At 35.9% G+C, this 20,086-nt stretch overlaps 1 protein-coding gene across 1 annotated transcript in view; it reads right to left on the bottom strand.

The window, feature by feature from the left end:
* The window catches only part of LOC149782342 (ATP-dependent translocase ABCB1-like), a 47,877-nt gene that overhangs the window by 17,001 nt on the left and 10,790 nt on the right, over positions 1–20,086 (bottom strand). Inside the window, exons 4-16 of the mRNA XM_089933720.1 lie at positions 14,489–14,628; positions 13,547–13,680; positions 11,356–11,527; positions 10,649–10,773; positions 9,033–9,149; positions 8,537–8,612; positions 7,950–8,063; positions 6,055–6,165; positions 5,445–5,570; positions 3,620–3,823; positions 2,526–2,696; positions 1,898–2,114; positions 1,094–1,209 (exon numbers count right to left, since the gene is read on the bottom strand). Of these exons, the coding sequence (XP_089789846.1) occupies positions 1,094–1,209; positions 1,898–2,114; positions 2,526–2,696; positions 3,620–3,823; positions 5,445–5,570; positions 6,055–6,165; positions 7,950–8,063; positions 8,537–8,612; positions 9,033–9,149; positions 10,649–10,773; positions 11,356–11,527; positions 13,547–13,680; positions 14,489–14,628 (1,823 nt within the window). The remainder of the gene's footprint in view (positions 1–1,093; positions 1,210–1,897; positions 2,115–2,525; positions 2,697–3,619; positions 3,824–5,444; positions 5,571–6,054; positions 6,166–7,949; positions 8,064–8,536; positions 8,613–9,032; positions 9,150–10,648; positions 10,774–11,355; positions 11,528–13,546; positions 13,681–14,488; positions 14,629–20,086) is intronic.

Here is a 20,086-nt window from a genome sequence, read left to right as displayed (position 1 = left end):
CACAGTCGACGGCTACAAACTGCGGGCAGTAAACAGATTCACCTATCTTGGCTGCACTCTGTACCTGAACGTTGTAAACGATGGCGAAGTTAATGCCAGGATTGCAAAGGCCGGCGCAGCCTTCGGCAGACTATACGCCAATATCCGGACCAGAAGAGGGATTAGTCCACAAAGTTGAAGGTGTACAGAGCTATAGTACTCCCTATACCATTATATACCCGCGAAATTTTGACAGTGTACCACCGCCATGTGGAGAAGTTGAACCACTTTCAAACTAGCTGCCTCAAAATACTTCTAAATATTAAATGGCAAGAGAGGATCCTGGATACTGATGTCCTTGCCCAAGCAAGCCTTCCCAGTATCTACACCATTTTGATGCAATCACAGTTACGATGGCGGGCCATGAAGCTCGCATGCCAGACCATCGGCTTATCGTGAGCTCTAAGAAGGTAAATGCAACATGTGAAGCAAGCTAAAACGATACAAGGACACCATGAAGACATCATTGAAGAACTCTGGCATTAGGTACGACACGTGGGAGAAGACAGCCCGGAGAGGATCGCGTGGCGCTCTTCCATCACTAAAGGTGTTACAGCTTGCGAGGCAAACAGGACAGCCGCGGCAGAACAACGGAGGCAGCCCAGGAAATCCCGAGCCAGCAACCCCACAATGATAGCTGATACCATCCCATGTCCATAATGCCACAGAACATTCAGCGCTCACATCGGCCTCATCGGCCACCTACGCACCCCCATGTCATTTGTTCCCGCTAAATCACTGTATGACTAAAGCGGTCCTCATCGACTTGATGGACGATATATATATATATATATATATATATATATATATATATATATATATATATATAACTGGATTTGCAGGCATTAAGTGATCCGGGCTCTAACAACTATATAACGTATTAACGGACCCTAATAAGTAGGCAATAGTTGTCTCGGAGGCTTAATAGACCCAGCATTTCGTAGTAAATTACAGAACGTCTTCTTTAAACGTACTTAATTACTTATAGGTGACCGAAAGAAGAAAAAGATCTTGAAGAATTCTAAATATTTGATTGTAATGCAACTGTCCCTACCTTTAGTGTCTCTTGTTTAGACCCTATGGAATGTTGTCGGGATATATTTGACTGTTGGCGTTGTATCGCACTACTGGAAGTTGATCTCATACGTCTAGGTTTTGGTTTAGCTGTGGCTGAGGAAGAGAAATCACAAACTATTTCATCAGACAATATATCGAATAACTGAAGCTTTCTTTTGTAACTTTCTTCCGCACTGTGTCAATGCAAATATTCTTTTATCTTCAGCGATGAACAATCGCGTCTTTGTTAAGTGCACAATTACTGCATACACCATGGCATTATGACAGTATAACATTATGTTAGTCCTCGTTATTCCTTTGAAAAACAACGACTTCTTTAAAACAAAAAAAGAATTAACATGTCTACAAGAACTGTCACAAAACGACAAGTTTGTTTAACAACTAATGGTATTCTTTTATTTTTATGTGTCTTTTGTTTGGTACTAAAGCAAGAAACACACCCACACACACACCCACACCTTAATATTGTATGTAATCAAACAAGCTTTGTTATTAGGTATCTTATGCATTCTTACTATCAAACATCAACATCTTACATTGTCATGGACAATTAATCAAGGTTCGAAATGCAGCCAGCAAACTCAAGGGGGGTGGGTGGGTGGGGGGTGGTGATTGCCACCAGACACTGATCAAAGTAAGTCTAGTCCCTTCATGTGTGTCATTAAATTACAAGTGTAACATTAGTGTCTGCAATATCGCACACAATTTGGAGCACATTTCACAGCATTTATATTTTCCCTCACATATACATTTTATTATGGACGAATTAAATGCTGAATACCTTCTTTCTCATCGTCTTCGTCTATTTCAAATCCCTCCTCCTCCTCTGCAAGCTGCTGCGCTGTAACAAGGTGAAAGTAGGCACCTTGTCTCTCCATTAATTCTGAGTGAGTGCCACTTTCAACGACCTGGCCCATGTCTAAAACGTGGATCATATTGGCATTCTGTATTGTGGATAGACGGTGTGCTATCACGATGGTTGTTCTGCCTTCTCTCGCCTACAAATGATTCATGTTGCTTAGAGTCAGATAGAATTTATTTTAGAATTACAGAAAGGAACACGTGTTGAGATACATAATAAATCCATATCAATACCTTTCGGTGCGATTTTAAAAACTAACGTTTTGTCAGCTTGTTTCGGTTAAGTTTGTTTTACGCTTCTGTACATTTGCCAAATTGGAGAAATGCTTAAAGATGGCATTCATTTATATTTTTGAAATAAATAAATTTAACGTTCACATACAATATGTTTGAAGAATTAATAATAGTTTCAGGGAGATAAGGAGGAATACTTTTGGTATTTTACGTGAATCTTTTGTCTTTTTAGAGGAAATGTTTTTGAACAATATGTGTGACATGTGAATTAGGCAGATATCGGAATCAAGCAAGAAGTGAGTATTGTGTATTGCCTTGTCTAGGGCGGCCTGGACAATTCCCTCGCTCTTAGTGTCCAGTGCTGACGTAGCCTCATCCAGCAGCAAAATCTTTGGATTACGGATAATGGCGCGTGCGATGGCCACTCTCTGTCTCTGGCCCCCGGAGAGCTGGGCACCGCGCTCACCCACCAGCGTATCGTATCCCTACAGAAAACAACGGTTCGAGATGAATAAAGTAAAGGGGTATGTCCTATTTCGAAGTATTCCTCTACTTCTCTACTGAATTAAAAAACAAATGTACATGATATTTGCTTAGCAAGTGTTTCTCTTTTCACACGCAACTCATCCGTATCAAGCCGGAAAACTTACAGGACAAATGCACTATATATATATATATATATATATATATATATATATATATATATATATATATATATATATATATATATATATATATGTGTGTGTGTGTGTGTGTGTGTGTGAAAAGATGCAAATATCTCCAGTAAGATGTACGATATGTCTCTTGTGACGGTCGATAAAAAGTATTTTGGTTGTACATATTTTAGATAAAGGGTACATACTGTTGACTAGAGTTACATGTATCACCGTATGAATTGTAGCTGATAACGTCTATAGTGTGTAAGCGATTTCCTGCTCAACAGAGAGCTATCCATAATTCCTTTAGCCGTTTCTGCATTTAATAAAACCCGGTTCCGGAAAGCCATTTAAGTACACACACACACACACACACACACACAGACACACACACACATGGATGCATTCATACATACATACATACATACATACATACATTCATACATAAGGCGTATTTATACAACGGCACTAGCTATATTTTGAGCAACTTTTTATCGTTTTCTTGAATGATATCCACAAAATTATTTTAGCACTTTTGTTTGTTTAATCAAGTCGAATACTTATCATCTTAATTTAGACCTCATGCTGTATATTATAAGTGGCACGTTGCTAGTAACACATCGTTTGATTAATACATACATACATACATAGATACGTACATAAATACATGCATACATCCATCCATACATACATGCATACATACATACATACATACATATACACATGTCGAGTTGCTGTAAAGCAGAACGAACCTCAGGAAGTTGAGCAATGAAGTCATGCGCATTGGCTGCTTTAGCAGCATCGATAATCTGGTCTTCAGTAGCAGTGGGATTGCCCAGGAGAATATTTTCCTTGATGGTGAAACCAAACAGAACAGGTTCCTGGGACACAACTCCAATATTTTGTCTCAGCCATCTCACATTCAAGTCCTTTACATTCACCTCATCAAGACAGATCTGACAAATGAACATCAGTCAATTAAAGCATCCGATATTTCTAATGCATTAAACGAGTGCTCCATAAATTATAAAACTTGGCTAGGATCCATAACGACAATAGCAATGATATTTATATGATGTAAAATTTAAAAGCAAATTGCTAATGAGTTGAAATAAGCTTCTAAAGATTTAGGCTAAGAATGTTCACTGATCAAATTTGTGAGATTCTTTACTCTTGCTTATACCTGTGACTTCTGGTGTAATGTACCTAATTATTATTTGGAATACTGTAAACCGTAATTGGGGGCACGTACGAATGACCGAAACACGCATGCACAATGAAAATTCTATGACAGAACAGGAAAGTTGATAGAGATATACGTAGGCATTACCCAACTCCGCTAGGGGAGTTTTGTTTCCATAAATTCATCACAAGACATAAATCTGAGCGCAAGTAGTAAATATCAGAACAATCGATGATAGTAGTATGTTTTAACAAACGATCCGTATCCTTCCACTCCCATCCACATGGTCACGTTCTAAAACGACTACCGCAATATGCTCAGATAGTCCGATATCAAGTTACATATCTATGGGGGCCCCGAGTGGCCGAGTGGTCTAAAGCACTCTCCGTTACGTATCACTGCCATCACGGTGATAATAGCGGTTTTTAACGAAAGCCAATAATTATCTCTGTCTGCGTGGGTTCGAGACTCGGATTCAGCCAATGTGGGTATGTGAGAAAGCTTAGCAATAGCTTCTCGTGGGTCGGTGGTTCTTCCCGGGGTTTTCCCGGGTTCTTCCTCCACCATTAATACCGGCCGCCATGTATAGCCTATCGTGTGTTGAAAAATGGCGCTAAACCCTACAACAACAACAACAACAAGTCTATGTATTCAAAAGTATCAGAGAAGTACGAAGATACAAGGCATGCATGAATGCACAGATCGATGCACATATGCAGTCTTGGTCAGATATAATAGGTGTACCTTTGTCGGATGCAAGAGGATGAATTCTACAAAACTACCACACACGTAACGGCTGATATAATTACAAAAACTTGGCAAGTTAACTGATATTGCGTTACTCGAGACTGAATATATAACACATTTATATGAGATGTTGAAGAACAATACATACAAAGACAGCGTTGATCACGAATATTTATTAAAAATTTGTATAATATTTGGTAGAAACGAAGGTCACCCATATCACCAACTTTTAAGCAAGGCATAAAATACCATGCAAGTCACGATGGAGTACTCATAAAATAGTAGTTATGACGTTCATCCAATTTATAAGTATTGCATGAATATCGATATAAAGTAAGATCTTGCTCTACTTACCACATAACATTACATAACAAAGCAGTTAAAGAATGTTTGACAGTTGCTGTCTTTAGTGATCATGTACACAATTGTCATATATTTGTCTTTGATGAGTCAAACGAGCTAATACGAATTTACGCCAATAAGATGGTTGATGATAGCGGTTTTTAACGAAAGCAAATAATTATCTAAATTACTGGCCAAACACATGAAACGTGATGACATGTTGACTATATATCTATTTCTTTTATTAACCTCAAACTAAAGGAACATAAAAACCTATCCGAATTAAAAGGAATAATAACTGATACCTTGCCGTCTTGAGGATCATAAAATCTCTGTAATAAATTGACAACTGTCGATTTACCGCATCCACTGTGTCCCACAAGCGCCACTGTTTCTCCTGGGTTGACACGGAGTGAAAAATTCTCCAGTACCTGAGATAAGAAACGAATTGTAATCTTTAACAAAAAGTAAACCTTGTTTTTTTCTTCGTGTTTATGGAACTAGACCATATTAATTCAATGATTTAATAAAGTTAATAATGTTTGAATCTATAAAGCACTTACAATTTATTTTTATTGTTTGATATCAATTTTCTCTTATCTTTTGAAGGATACTTGACGAAAAGAAATGCCACCTATAGGAAAAAGAATTAAACTATGAAACCTTTTTATATTAATGAATATCTCAAAAGCTCAAAGACTAATCGCATCAACGGTACCTGAGAAAAAAAAGTTCACGCTATATGACTAAAGTAGATTATGATTGATAGAGTCAAACTCTTACCCATTTTCAATGGCTGATATAGTTAAACAGAATAGTAACCGAACTTTCATCAACAGTTCTTGAAATTTAGGTTTGCTGATAAGGCAGATTGTTTTAGATGTTTCTTCTTCATTATACAGTAAAATATAATACCTTAACATCAGATCTTGTAGGATAGGTAAAGTTAACTCCATGAAATTCTATCTGCCCGTGAACTGTATTAAGTCTCTGTCCCTCTGTTGAGCTGGGATCAATCTTTGGTTTCTAAATGTATTTTAAACACACAGACTGCAGTAACATATAAAGTATTGGAGAATAACATTTATTATTATATGTTCATTTTTTTCTCCGTTATCTTTGCAATGTCAGAATCGTTCAGTGTTTTACAATATTGAACTCGCGCGAACTTCATAATTCAATCTTAAAGGAACTACTTTCTATGGCAAACAAACAACGGACGCAGACGCCAGCACTTTTGATTGTAAACAAATCACGTACACTCACGTAGTAGGCGGTTTACGTTTTGGTTGATTAAATAGTTTTATGAAGGAACTAAAGCAGATGTTTCGTTGACTGCCACATACCAGCTGTTTGCCACATTCCGCTTTAACTTTTTTGATACAATGTTTCGGATTTAGACGGGCGATAGACGCCAAATTCCATAAAATTGATGGGTACCTACAAATAACATGCACGTGACAAGGGATAAACTGTCTGTTTTAGCTGGTAGTAAGAATACAATAAAATATACTTACAGTTTTACACCCTGAATTAACTCAAAATGTGCTTTCTTAGTTCAGCAAATCCGAATTACACGAGCCATTTCGTGGGTTCTCAAGCTTGATTACATATTTTGAAATTGTACTGTCATTTCGACTATATTGTAAGTGCAAGTACATCCTCCTTAATGCGCTCACAATGAAATAAATATTAAGTTCCATAGCGTCGTTTTGATAATTGCAACTGGAAGACTTCATAGTGTTTCCACATTATGATATCAAACATTAAATTACAGAACAGAACCATACTTGCAAATGTCAACAAGCTTCTCCATTGCTGCTTCAGTTCGACGTATGTATCGTAGAATTGGCACATATATTTGCAGTTCATAGTCACGAAATTTCGCATACTCGAGAAAAATACCAAACTCTATTCATTTCAGATCAAATGGAAACTTTGCTGCAATGCTTATTCATTCACAATATGGCTAAGAAATTCATTTTTAAGTAGACCAAAACGCCATTTTCATTTGAAAGTTATGTCTAGCGCGGGACTAAGTTCAAATTTATCTGGGCGGAGTTATGTGCGCATTAAAAATGTTGTTGTTGTGTAATGACGAATCTGCGCTTGTGTATTTAGTTTGGAATACGGCATATATTCAGTTTCTTTGTTTCTTGTAATGTATTTTGTTTATATAATTAAGCATAAGAAAATGAGCATGTAATAAAAAGGTTACTGCATTTGTATGGGAAAATATGAACTCGTTTCGTCGGATGGATATACTGTACTCCCATTGTCGTGCAGTATATCCATCCGATAAACTAATTCATATTTTCCCACAGAAATGCAGTTATCTATAATAATGTAGAAAATATCAAAGATCACATTGATAAACGTCCCTGATAACAATTATAACTTTGCATGATTTAAAACCATTTCCTTTTTCATTGTCTTTTGTTGAAACAAACATATAAATGAAAATAACAATATTGGCATTTGCCAGATTCGTTCATATTCAATGCACGAACATGTATATTGCTGTATGTAGGCTTTTAAAGACTCTTTGAGAGAAAGGAATTAACATAATTAAAAGAGAACCCCTTTTCCACGAAAATGGTACAGTACTTTTAGGAGGGAACTAATCTGGAAAATTGCTCGAATTCCCATATCGAATGTTCACTTCGTTAAATGTTTAAATCTTGAACTGATTATTACAGACTCGCACGTATAGATGATATAATTTTAGGAAATTTTCTATCAGGATATGTAGCACAAAAGGTTAGAATTAAATACGATTTACAGAACACAGAGAGAGAGAGAGAGGTTACATTATCAATGATATCAAACAACACTGCAGCTGCTCCCTTTGCCGTTGCAATACTGTTAAGATGTGGAGAAGCATTCCCGATGGAGAAAGAGCCAATGATAACACAAAAGAATACCTGTGGTCAAAGGATTTATTGCAATAATTAAAACATGTAAATTCATAAACTTCTTACGACTTTGTCCATAATATTTTAACTTCATTTTATTTGTTGTACCCAGAAAAAGTTGAAACACATTCTAACGTAATCGTCTTTTTTCCATCAACATTTCAACTAAAATTAGAGAAATATGAATGTCGTTATGAAAAACATAATTTCATGTGAAGTTTGACATTTCTGTGGCGCACATTATGTACGCTTGATTATATATAAACGAACGACATCATACTATGTATGGCAGGATCCTATGAAATCATATTACACAAGAATTCTAATGTGCCAACTTCTTTGACTTTCCAAATTGTACCAAATATACACTAAATCAGTATTCAATTTGATGTCAATTCCTCAACGTGAATTTCAGAAAGTTAGCTCTAATTCGAGTAGTTTTAATTTTTTTCCATAAAATATATGACAAGGTGTAAACTTACCGTAAGAACAGAGCCTGGAGACAACCCTTCCTCTTGGCCCGAATTGTACCAGTCCTTTACCTGGTTGTTACCAAACCTGTAGTGATTGTAAATAATTCATAAAGTAAAACAATGCCGATAAAACGGTTTACCAGAAAAATATCATTATCTGTCACATAAAATAATCTGACGGTCCTCAAAACACCAAAACATGAAAATACTTCAGTGACAAAGTCTTTGCTTCGAGAATATAAAATTAATAACCGGATCGTGATTGCAAAAGCAAAATCAATTGATTTCATTATTTGACATTTGCTTCACAAATCGTCTTTGCCGTAGAATTAGTCTTTAATGAAGTTACAACTCAATATTACCTTATTAATAAAAAAAATGTTCTTAGATATCTATTTCGAGGAAAAAGCCTCTTGGGCACACACACACACACACACACACACACACATATATATATATATATATTCCAAATGGGTGAAGTTGGTTATATGTTATTGGAACTTACCAGAATGCAAGTGCATATGTTGCAAACATAACGAAGAACGTGAAACCCGTTCCTAAACCTGTCACCAAGGCCTTCTTTATTCCCATTTTCTTACTTTCCTCCAATGCCTTCTCGTACCTGCAAAAACGGCAGCAACATTTGACCATCATTTTATATCGTGCATAAGCTTCTCTAAAGCAGAGCTTTATCTTCTTTTTCTATGATGCATACCATTAGTTTTCATCAACACACTTATCAGCAAAACTGAGAATGATTTTCCTATAGCATGTATTATCTCTGTGTCATTCGTTGCCTTAAATACAATAATTCGGAGTGTCGTGTAATGCAGTGCTCTTACATAAAACGGTACATACTCAAATGACTTTGTCAGACCTGGCGTTAGGCTTCGCTGTAGACATTTAACTAACTTCTCAGAATCAAACATTCATAATTCAAGTACAATGAATATGTCGAACATTTATTAACATCAGTCTATATTGAAAAAGTTTCAATTTGAGAAAACAAAGAAAAAGCTGCAGCACAAACAAAACCCAAAACAAACCCCCAACAAAACAAAGCCTGCTGAAATTATCATGCCCTGGTCAGCGCACATTAAACTGCAAAATATCACCAGGTTAGTGCACATTAAGAAGAACAGAAGTAAGATTTACAAAAATATAAAAACCTCTTTGTACACTTTATTATTTTTCATGGAAATAACACATTCTTAAAATGTGTAAATAGATCTCACAGCTTTAAACACCTCTTTCAAGAGCTATAGGCCACACACTCGCTTGACTGTTAAAAGTTTCGAGATCGGTCTCTTCAAGGATAAAAGTTCCTGTAACTAATTTCTTATTCAAAATTAAGACAATCCAGACTAAAGATAAAGGACCGCACCAAAATCTCTGCGACTTTCGAAAGGATTTTATTAGTTTCGTTTGGGAAAAGGACACTTTTTTGAATAACCATTAAGGGTTTACTGAAGAACTAAAACTTAGGGGACACTTTCCCTCCTTTTAAAATTAAGGTAAACTTTTAAATATGGGTGGGACTTATTATGACCAACTCTTTAGAACTTAGCGGTAATTCCGCAGTCGCCAGTCCTATCATGCACCCTCCGAAAATTTCTCTATTATTTGTATTCTTGGGACTGTAAAATGTATGGGTATTAAACCATGTAAGTGTTCAAAAGTTTCCTTAGATTAGAGAGATACTATGGTTTTAAACATAAAATCAGATGTCTACATCGTCCATATTAAAAATAATTATTAATCACTGTCCTTTGTAGATGTCGTATTATGAAAGTGCTAGGACTATTTAAAATCCATCAGCCTGAATATAGAAAACAGATGAATCCGCCTGCATTTTAAAGACAATAAAATGCCGGCGAGGTAGTGTGATGTTTTCTATGTACCAAGCATGATACCATAACAGTTAGAACTTTACATATATCGCAGTGATAGAAAAATAAACAGAAGATAAAATACTTTTTATCTGCTTATTAAAATTTATATTAATTATATTGTGTATACCTGTCAGATAACATGCATTGTAAGCCGCATTAAGGATGCACCATTTCAAAACGATATTTGACAGAAGTATGTTACAAATTTGAAACACAGACTCTGAATTACCGTTTCCGTTCCAGCGTCTGCCCATTGAAGGACATGACGGTTCTGATACAGGACAATACCTCTTCTGCTACACTTCCGGCTTGGGCATATGTTTCCTGTTCCTTTTTTGTATAATTAACGAGAATCTGGAAGTACATATTCATGTACATGATTACTTTTTATGAAATCAGAAATAGGTATTCTGGCTAGATTCGTAAATGTATCGTAATGTAATTAAAATATTATTGGACGTGACCTCATCCAAATAACCTTCTATCATTTTCAAGACTGTACTAGTTCAATCAGAAAAAGACGATTTTTGATTACTCAGCTTTCTAGATCGATAACACAGTTTGGTGGGCTACTCGATTTTGTTTCAAACAGGCGTTCATAATATAGACACTTTATTTACTTCTGGCATAGGTACGACTTTGATATGACCGTACTTTCTGTATTTTGTCTTTCTCTCTCCTTTAGAATCAACAGACAAGCAACTTTGTACATACTGAAAAGTTATATCTTGTCCGAATCAATATGTTCCTTATGTAGTTACACAGATAAAGAATGAAATCGTGGGGTTATTGTTGCGGCAAGTGTACTATTTTATTTATTAATAATTAGTGTATTTAATGTTTTGGACCTAAGTTCGAACAGTCCCTACGTATTTTTGGAGAGAGAGAGAGAGAGAGAGAGAGAGAGTTGTAGCTCAGTAAGACAACGTTCCGTACCTTTGAGAAGAATGCAGCACAGATGGCAAGAATAGGTGTTAGTGACATCATGACTAGTGTCAGCTTCCAGCCCTTCCAGAATCCGATGCCAAAACCACCAACGAAAGCAGCAACAAACTGGATACATAGACTGACTTTGTCTCCGATACCTTCCCGTACTCTCTCAAGATCACTGTCAGTAAGAAAGAGCATTTGAAATAGAAAAATTCAAGCCATTCATGTACCCGATATACATACAGAAATGAAGATGCCCTATATAAAAACGTGCAATTCAGATAATCTATAATTTAACATTTATTCAAGAGGGAATGCCCATCCTATCGGCAATAATATGAAACCTTTTGACTTTAATGGAGAAACATTCTTTTTATCTCGGTGTTAAAAGATGATCCATGCACGTGTAGTTTGTGTAAGAGAGCGTGTCCTCGTTAGATCCATGATGTTTCAATACTACATTCGCTGGGTCAAGGAAACAATGTGTTTTAAAAAGATGATACCATCAGTCTATACTATAGAAGTAAGGTAAGATTTTTGATGATAAGGAAATTGATAAATCAATTGATCATTGTTATACGCCTTTCGTTTATAAAATGTTACTTCTACTAACTTTGTAGAGTTATAGGAAATCGTACGTATTTCATATAAGAAGAACTACGTTGAGGAATAAGGTACACATCGTGCGTATATCTTGAATAGAGAACTTTGCAGAGAAATACGATGTAAATTGTGTGGGTCACTTCAATAGACAAGTTTCTTGAGGCATACTATGCAAATATGTGTATCTCTTAAATATCCAAGTTACTTGAGGAATACTATGCAAACATATGTATCTCTTAAATAGACAAGTTTCATGAGGCATACTATGTAAATATGTGTATCTTTTAAATATCCAAGTTACTTGAGGCATAGTATGCAAGCATGTGTATCTCTTAAACAGACAAGTTTCTTGAGGCATACTATGCAAATATGTGTATCTCTTAAATAGACAAGCTTCTTGAGACATACTATGCAAATATGTGTATCTCTTAAATAGACAAGTTTCTTGAGGCATACTATGCAAATATGTGTATCTCTTAAAAAGACAAGCTTCTTGAGACATACTATGCAAATATGTGTATCTCTTTAATGGACAAGTTTCTTGAGGCATACAATGCAAATACGTGTATCTCTTAAATAGACAAGTTTCTTGAGGCATACTATGCAAATTATGTGTATCCGTTGTATTGATAACGTTGTAGAAGAATAAGGATCAGATCGTGCGTATCTCAGATACAACCTTGTCTATGAATAAGATACAAATCGTGTGTATATCTTGTATAAATAACTTTTCAAATTATATGTATCTCTTCTATCGACAGCTGTTTAAAGGCATAATGCACAAATTATGTGCATCTCTTATAGAGACAACTTTGTAGACAAATAAGTCATTTTTACCTCTTGTAAAAAACAAATTTTTTGAGACATGCTATGCAAATTCTATCTGCTGGATGTATAGACAACTTTGTGGAATAATAAGATTCAGATGGTGTGTATCTCTTGTACAGGCAACCTTGCCGAGGGTAAATACAAAAATTGTGTGTTTCTCTTGTTTACTAAACGTTTAAGAGGAATAAAACAAAGTGTGAAAATATCTTATGGAGAAAACATTGAAGAGGAATAAGATAAAAGTCATATGTATATCTTGCATAGTCAACTGTGCAGATGCATATGATGCAAATTGTTTACAATCTTACTGTATCAAACATAACAAAATCTAAAAAGTCCCGCAGATGGATATGACAAATTGAGGTGATTTTCATTCATTTTAACAGCCTAGAATTAAATAAAAATGAATGGTTATACATAATACAGCATCAATCAGCATTAAATATTGCTTTGTAATTAACTAGTTTGTAGCGAAATCTTAGAAATGTCGTATTTTAATGAATGAAATAAGAATTAGATTTGTTTTTATTTAGTTCTCAGAAAAGATAAAAGCTTCAAGCACTGATGGATGGATTGGATATCTGGTCATATATATCATTGCGTATCGATGTGGGTTTGTCTTTGATGGAGAGGATTGGTGATCGATTGCAGAGCGAAAAGAAGTTTGGAAAACTGATTTGTTCCAACATAAAAATTAATTAACATGCAGATGCGTGTTTATGGTGTTGTGACATTGTACTGGGGCTTTGCCCCGTTTCCTACTAACTCTGCCAGCCTGGTTGTTAGTTCCCCGCTCTTCTGTTCATCAAACCAGGCAATCTCTTGCCTCAAGATGGACTTAAAGAAATTCTTTCTAATCTTCAGAACCTGTCTCTCACATGACATCGTCCATAACGACATCTGTGAGAAAAAAGATAAAGTAATTCTGATGGAAATGACAATATTTGCTTTCTTCGAGAACACCTCTTAACGCAGATATCCTATTCCTCTTGCATAATACTTCCAACAGTCTTTGATGTCTTAGTTTTAATGTATAATATTTGGCAATGTGTCTGATATATAACCGTCTCGTTCATATAATTAATACTATCCAAAACAACTTCAACATTGAAATAGTGACGAATTTATTATTATTATCATCATCATCATTATTATTATTATTATTATTTGCCTTCCAATAATAATAATAATAATAATATTCACAGACAAATTGCTGTATCGAGGCTCCTCTTGTTTTGTTATGATGGAGGGCTCTACAGTCTACGAGCTGTCACCTTTAAACGTCTTGACTACCTTATTAAGATGTTGTATCTGGTCAAGACTTAGTGTTTCATTTTGTCATGTTCTTAAGGTTTTCTTGGCTCCTACTGCTGCTCCAGAATAGGTTCCATACAGCATTGGTAAATTTCATTGTAACGAATGGGCCAATCGACGACAATGTCCGCTGTTGTATGACGAGGATTTTTCTTAGATGTAATTATCTTCTGACATATTTTAATATGTTTCTATTTTACAAAATCAGTGGTTTTCCCTTAACGTAAATAATTGATATTAATTGATCATCGACATCGCTTTGAGGAAGCAAAGGACCAGTAATGAAATTGTAACGCTTATCCCAACGATATTTAAGTCGGAGTCTTCTACCTAGGTGGAAACGATTATAAAAGTCCCGTTCCTAATTAAAATAAATTAATTCCGTGTCTCTTACCTGGAAGTAGCCGGCGACTAAAACAGCAGCGCCAATATAGATATAGTATAAAACATTCTTCGTCATATTTTCTTCAAACTGTGCTTTCATTTCATCCTGAGTTTGATTTGCAGTAAAATTAAAGGTTGATCCAGAGGGGCCTGTAAGAAAGAAATTTACAATCTGTGCAGACATCTGATATATAGGAAACCTAATGCAAGAGCCTATTCTGCCTGTCCGATAATGGATGCAGGATATGCCAGACCCTTGTTAGGGCAACGGTCTCACAACTTGTAACGGATTAATGTGCTCCTATTGTGGTCATTATATGAAGATGCGCACACTGACTAATAATAATAATAATAATAATAATAATAATGCTTTATTTATAGAGGATGACTCATTAGTCAATGTATATTCTCCCTTCAGACCCTCTAAGGAGAGTATAACAATGCCCATTATATGAAGATAGCAATAATTACTGTTTATTTTAACATGTTTAGTATTAAAATACTAAATTCCATTATCTATTAGAAGCACATACATGCCCATGATATCTCTTCTTAAATACTCTAATATGTTCAGCAGATTTTACATGTAGTGGGATCTTGTTCCACATAGCTGTACCAGAGTATTGGAAGCTCTTTTTAAATTGTTCTTTTCTTGGTTTTGGTGGCAGGTTTTCCATGTGATATTGATCTCAACTGGTATTGTGTTGAAAAAGGCCTGAATAAGTCCTGAAGATAATCTGGTGCAGTTCCATGTAGACATTTATATGAAAGAACTGCCTTGTGAAAATCTATCCTGTCATATATTGTGAGCCATGTGAGTTCTGTAAATAATGCTTTTGAGGGATGATGAATATATGCATCTAAAATTACGCAAGCTGCTCGTTTCTGAAGGTTATAAATCCTGTCTGGCTCAGATTTAGCACAGTTTCCCCATACATTTGAACAATAATTCATTTTCGGAAGAATATATGACTTGTAGTATATTTCGAGTTTCCAAAGGTAAATATTTCTTGATTCTGCTGAGTAGGGCAATTTGGGTTCCCTGACTTGCGTAGCTTTTGTGATGTCCCCAAAATCATACATTTTGTTTTACCTTCATTATCATCCTATTTTGTTGTGCCCAGTTTTGGACTCTAATAAGGTCTGAGTTTAATCTCATTTGGATAATTTCAGTATCAGAACAAGACGAAATCAAGGTTGCATCATCTGCAAACAAATCGGTGTTTATGGATTCAATATTTAATGGTAGATCATTGATATTGACAAGGAACAGGAGAGGGTCCGAAACGGAGCCTTGACGGACCTCTGAATGAATTGTGCGAGTTTGAGAGCTAATATTACCAATGCTTACTTGTTGAGATCTTTGGTTTAGGTATGATATAAACCATCTTAAAGAAGGATAGTTGAACTTGTAACAGTTCAACGTTTGCAACAGAATTTCAAAGGCTTTCTTGAAGTCAAGGAAAACAATCTCAGTCATATGCCCATTATCTAGTTCCTTCAGCCAAAGATCAATTAATTTGGTAACTTCTGTTTGGCACGAGTGGTACTTTTTAAATCCCGATTGCCCTTTATGAAATACAGATTATGTTTCAAAAAATGTATAGACCTGAATGGCTACATGCTTTTCAAATAATTTTGACAATACAAGTATAATTGATATTGGTCTGTAATTCCCTGGATCCTCTTTTCTCCTTTCTTAAAGATAGGCGTAACCTTTGCACATTTCAGTGTTTCCGGAAAGTTACCAGTCATTATACTTAAGTTAATGATATGAGTTAGTGACCTTGTTATTACTGGTGCAGCAATGTTAAGAGTTTGTGGACCAATCCCATCCAATCCAGAGGATTTATTAATATTCACCTTAATTAGCATATCAAAAACATCAGCTTCACTAAAATTAGCTACTGAAAAATAATTATCATCAGGAATTTTAGCTCTTATAAATAATAGAAGAGCATCAAGTTCAACTGCGCTGTTAGTCTGGTTCTGAATACTGTTACTGGAGATGCTTATGAAGAAATTGTTGAACATTTCCACAATGTCTTGTACATATGTTGATATATCATCATTTTGCTTAAATCTAGGGGGAAGAAAACTGTTCGTTGGTGGGTTCAGTTCATTTAGATGCTTCCACAATGATTTGGTACTCTTACTTTCACCAATAGCCTGTTTATAGTAGTTCTCTTTTGCCTTATCTATCAGGTACTTATTTTTATTCCTCCACTTTCTGTAGCTTTTCATGTTTTTTTTTCGTGTGGAGATTATATCTTACGTGCCTAGCCTCACTGATCTCAGGGGTAATCCACTTGGGTGTAATTTGGTGTTTAACCCGTTTTGTTTTAATTGGGGTATGCTTGTCTAAGGCTGCATTGAGCATCTGACACCATTTGTCTAAGGCAGTTTTGACATCAGCTATATTGCAGACTGATTAGAAGGGTTTGCAAACCAAATCATTTAAAAAACATTTCCTCATCAAACTGTTTAAATTCCATGTATTGTATTTCAATGTGTTGACCATTTTTACATGATTTTGGAACATGTCCAGTTATACAGACTGGGTAGTGGTCACTCAGTGCATACACTGGCACATTAATTTCACTTATGTTTTCAGGTTTATTAGTATAGACATGATCAATGATAGTGGCACTTTTATCTGTTACTCTAGTTGGGGTGTTAATTAATTGTGTAAAGTTGCAAGTTTCCAAGTTACTTATCCATGTTAATGGTGGAATTTTCATGTAGTCAATGTTAAAATCACCTAATATGATAAGTTTCTGAATCTTCCTTTAGTAATGCTTTTTGAATTTGCACCTCAAATCTATCAATCCAATCAGCTGTAGAACTAGGTGGTCTGTAAACTGAACATAAGAGTATTGGCTTTGATTGGGCAATTGTTACTTCGATCAGATACTCTTTACCCTAACAGTCTCTAGATCAACACATCTGTTATAACTAATGGAACTGTCTACATATAGAAGAATACCCCCACCTCCAATGGATTCCTATCTTTTCTTTCATAGTTGAAACCCTGTACTTGGAGAGTCAAATCATCAGTATCATCAAAAAGAAAGGTTTCGCATAGACTTAGAATATTGACTGGTCTAGTTTGCTGTAATATTAACTTTATATCATTCAGTTTAGGGAGGATGTGTTGAATATTTAGGTTGATTACTTGCAGACCTCTTCTGAGGCCTATGACATGACAATTTCGATCAGAGGATTGATCTCAGACAAGATCGTATGCAATGTATTGTTTTTAGACTTGACAGATTTCTTTTCATCGCCTTGATTATTTACATAAACACATGAAGAAGATAACATACAAGATCCATCTGTTTTACCATGACCACATGTAGAGGAAGAAGTAACATGAACATAGTTGTTTACATGTTAACAAGTTGCACTTTGTACATAAATCAGATAGTGCCTGGAATCTGTAAATAGAATTATAATTAATTCATTGAAAAGTATACACATATTCTAATGCATTTTGTTGCTGGATATGTGTTCCATAAGCCTGCACATCATTGCCTTCTACCTATTGGTATGTGCACAACTGTTGCTTATGTCCTATTTCGTTACAAAGATGACAACGAATCTGTTTTCCCTGCAGACATCGCTGTGTTACATGACCGTGCTCTCTACAATACAAGCAGTTTTCAGACTCATGCCTAACCCCTTTTAAAAGTCTTATGTACTGGTCTATATTCCTAAGGAGCATGGCAGTACCTCTGTTGGGGCCCCGAGTGGCCGAGTGGTCTAAAACGCTCACCGTTCCGGATCACTGCCATCTCACCTCTGTTTGCGTGTGTTCGAGTCCAAGGCTCGGCTAGCGTGGGTACGTGGGAAAGCCTGCCAGTAGCTTCTCGTGGGTCGGTGGTTCTTCCCTGGGTTTTCCAGGGTTCTTCCTCCACCAGTTATACTGGCCCATCTTGTGCTGAAAAATGGCGTTAAACCCTAGAACAACAACAACAGCAAGTACCTCTGTTAGACAAGTGGATTCGGTCTCGCTGGTATAATTGTTGGTTCACTCGATTGTCTTTGAAGAGGGTCTGTATTCCGGAACAAAGAGTATTTGGAAATTTTCACACAACGTACTTAGGGTGTCATTTAGTGGAGTCATAAGTACATCTCTTTTTGGTGGTAGACCTGAGATGATTATTTACATTCTGACGTTTTTGGACATGATGGCATACAACAAGCTTTCATAATCATTCTCAGTGCCTTTACAGATTGGACATTACTGTAATTATTGCCACCATTTAGAAGAATTACCGTATGATATGGCGATATATCCATTTCCAATATTTTCTCTGCAAAAGTATTATTAGTTGCACCTCTGTGGGTTTTTACGTCAGTTTTGTATAATCCTCTTGTTCTTACTCCTTTGATTATTGATGATCCTATGAGAAGAGATCTGTCTTAAACTATGTTGTTGATTTTGACAAGTGGGGGATTCAGATGCATTGCTTGGACTTCTTGATTTCCATGACTAGACTGACTGAGAGTTTGGTGACTGCTGTATTTAATATTTATATTTAATTTATCTTCGTGCTGTTGGTAATTTGAGGTTGTCTTTAGAGCAGTTCCTTCTGTACCTGGATTTGATATTAAGTGAGACACATGATGGTCAGTGTTTACAGTATGTGCTTTAACTGATTTTGGATCTGCCATCTATTACTTCTAGAAAAGAGTCATCTTGTTTAATTGGTGTGGTTGCATCTGTTTGTGTGTATAATGATTTTTTCTAATAGCTGGTTTTGGTATGGTCTGAGTGCCCTGACATGCTCTTGTGTTTTGGTCCTTTGACATGTTTGTGTATTGTGTTGTATGGGTTTCCTGGCACACTTTTTCGCACCTGGTTTATCCATTTGAATGTTGCGTAGACTCTTTGATTTTAGTGCAGAGAGTTCCTGTTCTAACCTTTCTACTTGGGCCTGGAGATTACCTATCATTATTAAGCACTGTATGGAGGTGCAAGTCTGGCATTGGGTTCCATAGAACTCAAAGGAATTTGTTGTACCTATCATAGACTGGGGTCCTGGAGTTTTCTCCACATTGATTGAAATCTGGCTTACTTCATGCTATGTTACTGTTAAGTGGATTTTGAGATATGTGGGCTTCAGGGATGGGTTTTGAATCCCTTGGCTGAAAGGTAATTAATTTCAAACTGGTGTTATCTGCCATTTGCTGACAAGTGTTGACAAAATAATTTACTCATTCTGTATAGCCTGGCACTTGTACATGACATTTACTAGTTGTTAGGTATAACGTTACTGTGGCAGAATCTGTATACATGGATTTACAGATCAGTCCATTATGTGAGTGTCCCTGATGGAAGTGTAGATTCTCATCCAAAAATTTCTTGATTGTTGGAATTTTGTTGGAGTCACCTGCGATTGTTATACTCTGCATATTATGTTTGGATTTTAAGAAAGCTTGCTTTTGAATAGGAGGAGTCAGCCAGGTTGGATTCTGGTGTTACACAATCTTGGTAGCTTGAATCTATTTCAAGTAAATAGTTCTGTTCAGTAGCGAGGGTGTCTATATTCTTTATATCATTTAAGTGATCCTCTTGGGGAAATCCTGAAAATGAATCTGATGA

This window comes from Sinohyriopsis cumingii, chromosome 15 (assembly GCF_028554795.1).
Source record: "Sinohyriopsis cumingii isolate HCF-2022 chromosome 15, ASM2855479v2, whole genome shotgun sequence".
Taxonomy (NCBI): Eukaryota; Metazoa; Mollusca; class Bivalvia; order Unionida; family Unionidae; genus Sinohyriopsis; species Sinohyriopsis cumingii.
This window is presented reverse-complemented; position numbering and strand designations above follow the sequence as displayed.